The sequence below is a fragment of the Diplotaxodon limnothrissa genome, linkage group LG20, assembly GCF_057381915.1.
Source record: "Diplotaxodon limnothrissa isolate DT_005_m linkage group LG20, D_limnothrissa_male_GT1.1, whole genome shotgun sequence".
In the NCBI taxonomy this organism is placed as follows: Eukaryota; Metazoa; Chordata; class Actinopteri; order Cichliformes; family Cichlidae; genus Diplotaxodon; species Diplotaxodon limnothrissa.
This window is the reverse complement of record NC_140615.1, coordinates 37977722-37986114: the sequence shown is the minus strand read 5'-3', so window position 1 is coordinate 37986114 and position 8393 is coordinate 37977722. Positions and strand designations below refer to the sequence as shown.

Sequence of the window (8393 nt, the reverse complement as noted above, 5' to 3'; positions counted from 1 at the left end):
CTAAATGAATTTTAGCTGAGGTGGAAGAATCAGCTGGACACATCATCACATTTTAAATTAGTGATGTGAATTCTGGTTTCAGGGATAAATGTAAATGTAAAGGTGCATGAATGAGCAGGAAGCCCTGCAGCAGACTCACAGATGGATGCAGAGGGGAGGAGTGTAGAGGTGCTGTGGTGTTTGGAGGAGGGACTCCTTCAGTCAGAGAAGTGAGGCGTCACAAGTTCCTGGTTTCCAGTGAAGAAGAAGAGAGGCAGCAGTGAACCATCAGAGCCTCATCATGAAAGTCCGTCACACTCTGATCTGCTTCTTCTTCCTTTGTGAGTACATTCACTTGTTCTTTCTGTCACTCTCCTTCTTCAACATGTTTCTGTTGTTAAACATGATGATCAGAGTCAGCTATGAGTCACTTTCATGGACGCTTCTTCCATTCAAACTGCTTTTATTCATGATTCCATGGATGTGTTTGTGGCCAGTATGGACAGAAGAAACCATCACAGTGAGACATTCATGGACATGTTGCTGCTCACTTCAGGACTTGATAACATGTGAAACCATCGTTTCAAACACAGCTCATTACAAGTGTTTGTTACTTCCTCAGAATAAACTGGACAGTCAGTAAAATAAAGGAACAAACTCAGCCTGCTGCCTTCAGAGTTTATCGACTTGGCTGAACTTTAATCTGACTAAACTAAGACAATCTGCCTGCAAACATTTTGTTCCTGATAACTCAGATGAAACAGAATAAACTGCCTCACATCCTGCAGCCAAATATAAAACTGTGAGTCATCGCCTAAAACCAAAGTGTGAATAACTCAGTGATGTTAAACTTTTAGTTTCCTCTTGATCACAAACAGTTTAGTGTCAGAGCTCTAACAGGACTGAATGTGGATCTTTGTTCTGATCAATGAGGAGAGAAAAGTGAAACAGAAGATGATGTTTAAACTCTGAGCTCTCAGTGTTTCACATTCAGACTTTAGTCTCAGTGTGTCTGTGTGTGGATGCTGTGATCAGACTGCAGCTTCTTACAGGAAGTACAAACAGTAACTGTTGATGGTTCATGTTTCCAACAGCTCTGCAGGAGGGAAACCCTGAAGTCAACGACAACAAAAACATTTCATTTGGAGTCGTTGGAGGAAATCTTACAGCTGAATTCAGGTTTTCTGCTGGAACATGGAAAATGTTCTGCAGAGGAGAATGTGAAGGAGAAAACATTCTTATTAATACAACAGATGAGAAGCATCAACGTCAAAGATACAGCACTGAATATATAATTGTAGAATATACTCCTGCTTTGTCTGTGAGCATCACACAGCTGATCATGTCTGATGCTGGACAGTACAGCTGTGCTGTGGCTGAATCTCCATCATCAGTTTCATACAAACAGTTTGAAGTTGTTGTTGCTGAAGGTGAGTTTCAGTCTAAACTGTGGAAATGTTGATTTCTCTGCTTTGTCTCTGAAAGTCTGAAGAAAAGTTTTGTGAAACTGAGTTTTTTACTTAAACTTTTTATCAGTTTTCACAGGCAGTGACTCTCTGAACAAAACTCCTCTTTACTAAACTGTTTCTTTAACTCTAGTCATGTATATAAACTATGGAAAAGAACATTCGTGCCATAATCTCCATCATGTCAGGATGATGTGAGTGAATCGTGCTGCACAGAACAGAGCAGACAGACACATTTATTTCATCAGACGCTGTGGTGGAGGGTTGTGGGCAGGAGACACTAACAGCTCTATATGAGATCGGCTAATATGATATCTGAGGTCTCGTCTAAGTGATCAGCTGATCTGCTTTCTGTGGTTGAGCTGGACGTCATGAGCATGAACTAAACTGTGTTCAGTTTCTGAGTCTGAAAATGGAAATCAAAGGTTTGTGTGTAAATTAGAATTTATCTGTTTGATCCATGTTTGTATTGCACAGGATTCACTGAGGCGTTCTTAACCTCACACTATTCTCATGTTGCTGGATTAAATTTGAGGCTCTGCTCTGTTGGCACAGTGAGTCCTGGTTCATGTTTCAGTGATGATGTTGGGTTTTTGATTCCTCTGATCACCTGCACAGGAACTGAAGCGTTCAGGGTTAAAGCCTGAGTTTCCTAAACCACAGTCCTGTGTGGACTCACTGAACCTGACATCAGCATTTAGCATGAAGCTTTTTACCAGCTCGCTAAGTTAACCCCTTCGTTGCCAGTGTGTTCACATGAAAGAGGCGGGAGCAACATCTGACCAATCAGAAACATGGAGACATCAGAGCAGCTGATTTTAAGAAGGAAGATAAAACTATAAAGAGGTTAAACACACACAGTAATACAGACTAAAGTAAACTGTGTTAAAGGCCTGAATGAACGCTGCCATCGGTAAGACTGTGAACGAGCTACTGGATTAATAAAGTTTAGGTTTTTGAAGTGATCAGTGTCTCAGCTCATTAAAACACAGAGAATCTGATGGATCATAATCAGCATTTCATTAAAGTCATGTTTAAAAGAAAGGTTTAGTTTTTACTCTTTCAAATGCACCTCTTGTTAGAGTTGTGTGCAAATCTGATGTGAGGTCATCGAACAGCTGCTTGTTTTAGGATCAGATACTTTGATTATGAAACAATAAAACTGCAGTAGAAAAAAAGAATCAGGGAATAAATTTGTATTTAATAATTAATATTCCTTCAGGCATCAACAGGGAGAAGCAAAGACATTAAACACCACCATCTGCTCTCAGAGGTCTCGGTTCCAGAGATCTGATTGGACAGTAGGTTGTGGTTTCCTGGTGATCTGTGATCTGGAACATAACCTGCTCTGGAGCAGATTAGCTTAGCATATATATTAGCACAGTGATGTAAACGGGTAATAAGTGAACCAGCTTCATATTAAAAACACGATTAACCCTGAAGTTACGTGGACAAGATTAAATCCTGCTTTGTACAGTAAACACAGTAAAACCTCCAGAGTGACACTAGCAGAGTGTCTGCGTGTGTCACTGTTTTATGATGATGTTGTGATGATGGCACGAGGAGGTCGGGCTGAAGCTGAAGAATTCACTTCAAATCACTGTTGAATTCACTGTTCCAGCCACAGACTGGTTGAACTGGGCAGCTCCCAGTGTAACTGTGGGTCAAACTGGAGTTATTGTGATCAGACTGCATCATCTTCAGCACAGATAGTAACTACTGATCGTTTGTCTCTTTAACAGCACTGCTGGATGGAAACGATGATCAGCTGAAACACTTTGATAAAGAAACTGGAAGCTCTCTCACAGTCGGATGTTACTTGGGGCGATCGTGGCTCAAGAGTTGGGAGTTCGCCTTGTAATCGGAAGGTTGCCGGTTCGAGCCCCGGCTTGGACAGTCTTGGTCGTTGTGTCCTTGGGCAAGACACTTCACCCGTTGCCTACTGGTGGTGGTCAGAGGGCCCGGTGGCGCCAGTGTCCGGCAGCCTCGCCTCTGTCAGTGCGCCCCAGGGTGGCTGTATTGTAGCTGCCATCACCAGTGTGTGAATGTGTGTGTGAATGGGTGGATGACAGGTTGTGTAAAGCGCTTTGGGGTCCTTAGGGACTAGAAAAGCGCTATACAAATACAGGCCGTTTTACCATTTAATCCGTCTGGAGGACATAAGTACCTCTGCAGGGGAGAGTGTGGAGAGCATGAGATTCTTCTTCAAACAGATGGTGAAGATGATTTCAAAGACAGATACAGAATTGGATTTAGAAGAACTTCAGAGGAGAAATATAAAGGAGGAGGAATTCTGTATGTGACGATCACACAGCTGACTGAGTCTGACTCAGGACGGTACAGATGTTCTCTGAATCCAGCTGTTGGTCAAGGTTCATTCAGAGACTTTGAGATCAACATCACAGATGGTGAGGTTTTAGTGACATGACCCCATTTTTTACGTCTCTGTGGACTCGAAGATTTCTATTTCTTACTGACAGCAATGATGTTTTGTCTAAAGGCCGTGTTATATTTAGCTACTGATAGTTATTTTGATATTGATCACTGAAAAAAAGAAAAAGAAAATACAGTTTTGAAACAGAAGGATGGTTTTTTCAAAATTTTCCAAAATATTCTATTTCCACTCAGACATGTCTGACTTTGCCACAGTGGATTATGGATTATATTAAACTTTGTGTATGAAAATGAGCAAAGTTTTAAACAATAACATTTCACAACCACATCTAAATCAAACTTCACTCTCTGACCTTCTTCAGCAGTCGTCCAATCAGCCTCAGCTTCGTCATTTACCACCGAGCAGCCTGAGAAAACATCTGCAGGTACATCTGCCTACTGGTTCAAGAGATGGAACTTTTGTATAATCAGAGTTCATATTTTAGGTCCTGAGCACAGTTGTGAGTTTGTTGTACGAATGTCACCATCCAGTCAAACATGCACATGATGTTCTCCATCACAAACACAATAAAAGGCAGATTACAACATAAATGTTGTCACAAAATATTTTACAAAAATATCTTACATGATCTACTCTAAAGACTTAGTAACTCAAACTACAGCTGGTGTAACGACCAGAAAGAGTGAACAGTATTTATTCTGGTAGTCAAATATTTACATATGATGAACTCACTCCATTAACTTTCTATGAACTGTTGTTGCTGCAGAACCTTTTTTTCTGCTCTTTTTTCTGGTTATTCGTGACATTCTAGGCTTTTCCTTTGATGGTCATCAGTGGAACAACTTCCCCTCTTTCAACCTTCAGTAAACACGAGTTGGAACTCATGTTTCCACATGCAGAGAAATGCTGGATGCTCGTTGCAGACACTCGTCTGTTAGTTTAGGATGATTCAGTGATTCACAAAGCAAACAGGGAGCCAATCATCAATCAGCAAATCAGACTGAAACATCGTTTTTCTGCTGTCACAGGTGTGCTGCTGCATGTGATCATCACTCCACTCATCATCATCATCGTCCTGTCATCACTGGCTGTTCTAATAATCTGCATTAAGAGGAAGAGCGACAGAGGTAGGACAACAAAGACAAAGCAAAAACACAACTTTCCATTTATGATCAAACACTGAAACTAATTTTACGTCACTTGTCAAAGCTGCAGGGAAACATAAAAATATTTTCCCTGACTTGTTCTTTGTGACTCGTCTGCACGCTTTGGTTTGAGGACAGTGGAGAGACTGATGGACGTTCGGCTGCACTGAGGGCGATTTCAGGAGGACTGAGTCCTTCTCTGTTTCCGTTCTGACTGCTCAGTACTCTGATTGGCTTGGTGAGAGGTGGAGCATTCAGGAGGAAGGACACGATTCACTGCTTCGTTAAATTATTGATTTAAATGCAAAGAAATATTAAGGGACCGCTCTTCATTTACTGGTGCAAAATGCTGTGGTACGGTTTTATCTGGTAAAAGTTAAGCTGGATATTACTCTGGTTCTGGCCTCCTTACACTGGCTTCCAGTTGAATTTAGGATCTAATTTTAAATCCCTTTAATGGTTTTTAAATCCTTACATGGTCTGGTGCCTGTATATTTGTCAGATCTGCTCGTTCTCTCCTCGTTCACTCCAGTCAGCTGCTCAACTGTTGCTCTCAGAGGAGACCGAGCGTTCTCCATCGTGGCCCCGAAGCTTTGAACTGTACTCTGCTACTATGCCGTGTGCTTCAGTGTTGGTCTTTAAATCCAGGCTAAAAACTCATTTTTATTAACAGGCTTTTGACTCAGTGCGTAACTGACTCTGTTATTTTTTTATATTTATTGTTACGGTAACTGGAGGGACTCAAACACAGGACTCCTCTGCTCAAAGGAAGAACAGAGGCTTGATTCACCAACACCAGGTGAAATGTGCGACAGTGACAAAGTGCTATACAAGAGTGCGGGGATCAGGGCTCCAGGGAGTCCACAGGGAAAAGCAGGGGAACACTCTCACTCACACCAGAATCTCTGTAAGGACCAAGGACAGGTCCCGAGTGTCCGTACACAGGGGAATGACGTTAACACAAGAAGCAAAAACCAAGGCAACCAGATTAGTAGTTTCCTCACCAGGACTTCACTGGCACAAGTCAAGCAACAGTATAGCCAAGAGCAGTAATATGAGTCAAAGGCGGGAGCCCAGGATGAACTCCGCCCAGGTGACAGAGGAAGAGAGAGAAAAAACGAGAGCAGAATATTTCTCAGGCAGATCTGCTGAACTGATGTACAGCACAAAGCATGATTTAAAATTGATTAAAAAGTAGATAAAATCAGGACAGTAGATAAAATCAGTAGTTAAAATGTAAGTTTTGAAATTTAAGCTTAAAAGTGTGGATTTGGTGCTTTATTCAAATGCAGCTGAGAACAGGTGAGTCTTCAACCTGGATTTAAATAAACTGAGTGTTTCAGCTGATCTGAGGCTTTCTGGGAGTTTGTTCCAGATATAAGGAGCATAAAAGATGAATGCAGCTTCTCCGTGTCTGGTTCTGACTCTGGGAACTGATAAAAGACCGGATCCAGATGACCTGAGGGATCTGGAAGGTTCATACTGGGTCAGGAGGTCACTGATGTATTTTGGTCCTAAACCATTCAGAGCTTTATAGACCAGCATCAGAACTTTAAAGTCTATCCTCTGACGGACAGGCAGCCAGTGTAAAGACCTCAGAGCTGGACTGATGTGGTCCACTTTTTTGGTCTTAGTGAGGACTCGAGCAGCAGAGTTCTGAATGAGCTGTAGTTGTCTGACTGATTTTTTAGGTAGACCTGTAAAGATGCTGTTACAGTAATCAAGCCTGCTAAAGATGAATGCATGGACTAGTTTTTCCAGGTCCTGTTGAGACATCAGATCTTTTATCCTTGAAATATTCTTGAGGTGATAGTAAGCTGACTTTGTTATTGTCTTAATGTGTTTTTCTAAGTTTAGGTCTGCATCCATCACTACACCCAAATGTCTCTCCTGGTTGGTGGTTTTTAGGTGTATAGATTGAAGTTCTCTGGTGACCTGTAATCATTTTTCTTTGGCACCAAAGACTATTACTTCAGTTTGTTTTTGTTTAGCTGGAGAAAATTGTGGCACAACCAGTCATTAATTTCCTCGATGCATTTACCAAGAGCCTGTACAGGGCCTCGGTCTCCTGGTGACATTGTGATACATATTTGTGTGTCATCTGCATAGCTGTGATAGTTTATTTTGTTGTTCTTTATAATCTGTGCCAGTGGGAGCATGTAAATGTTAAACAGAAGGGGTCCCAAGATGGAACCTTGGGGAACTCCACATGTGATACTTGTCTGCTCAGATGTGAAGTTACCTATTGATACAAAGTATTTCCTGTTTTCTAAGTATGTCTTGAAGTAAGCACAAAAAATACAAAAATGAAAAATCCCTTTAAGAATGCATCAGGTATTCGTCTTTTCCTGTAGAAGAGGAGACTGTGCACAGTTTTCATGAGTTTAAAATAAGATATTGACTCAGGTCTTAGTAAAGCAGAGATGTGAAGAAGTGGATCAAAAGTATCAGTACATATCTGGGAAACTTCAAGGTCAAAGAAACATCAGGAGAAAACAGGAAGACAAACAGGATCTGACGTTCAGGCTCATTGAACAAAACACAGGCGTTCACCACAGACGACTAAATGAGCCTCCGATTGAAACAGTGACCTGGTTATATCTGCTTGTACAGTATCTATGAGCTGACTGCTCACTGTGACCTCAGTAAACTCTTTCCTGCTGCAGCCAACATGCTGAACTGAGCCTTTTAAAACAGGAGTGCACAAAGCAACAGCTGACATTACAGCAGATTATTCCATCTTTAACATACAGTCTATGCTTTTTACTACTGAGCTGATAGAGTGAACAATAAATAAATTGATAGATTTATAAAAATCCAGATGTCAGACTGCTCATAACCAAAAAAATAATAATTATGAATGATCTCTCGTATTTCTTTGTCACGTGCACTGAATGATTGTTCCCTCTAACAGAGGAACATCCTTTGTTTTTTCCAAAGGTTTGAGGACCAGAGGAAACTCAGAGGGCACAAACATGGAGGTGACTTTCTTTCTAGCACAAATGATTTAACCAAGTCAGAGTCTCTTCTTTTTATGTGAAGAAGACAGTTTGTCTCTGTTTCAGGACGTCCACTACGAGAACTGTACTCCAGGTTCTACACGTGAAGACTCGACCTACCAGAGCCTCAATCCAGCCGGCAGGGACCAGGACCAGACCTACTCTACACTCACACATCACACATGAGACTCTCTGGATTCACACAGTTTGTACACAGACTGGATGAATCTGCTGTGAATTCATCCTCAGTCTGTAGTTTCCTGTCTGTGGTGCTGACTGTGTCTCTTGGAATTTGGATGCTTATCCTTTTTCATTTAGTTTAGGAAGTTATGATGTTTTATTTTTGGTTTGATTCGTGTACTGTCTTATTTTCTTCGTTATGTTAGCCTTCACTGACCCTAAAGAGAAA

At 41.3% G+C, this 8393-nt stretch overlaps 1 protein-coding gene across 1 annotated transcript; it reads left to right on the top strand.

Annotated features, from left to right (window-relative positions):
- Nucleotides 1-280: 280 nt before the first annotated feature.
- On the top strand, nucleotides 281-8170 carry LOC146611452 (polymeric immunoglobulin receptor-like). The gene is made up of 8 exons (XM_085345327.1): nucleotides 281-320; nucleotides 1074-1409; nucleotides 3188-3262; nucleotides 3584-3853; nucleotides 4202-4264; nucleotides 4869-4967; nucleotides 7926-7966; nucleotides 8051-8170. Exons 1-8 carry the CDS (start codon nucleotides 281-283, stop codon nucleotides 8168-8170), a joined length of 1044 nt encoding a protein of 347 aa, XP_085201453.1.
- Nucleotides 8171-8393: the final 223 nt, after the last annotated feature.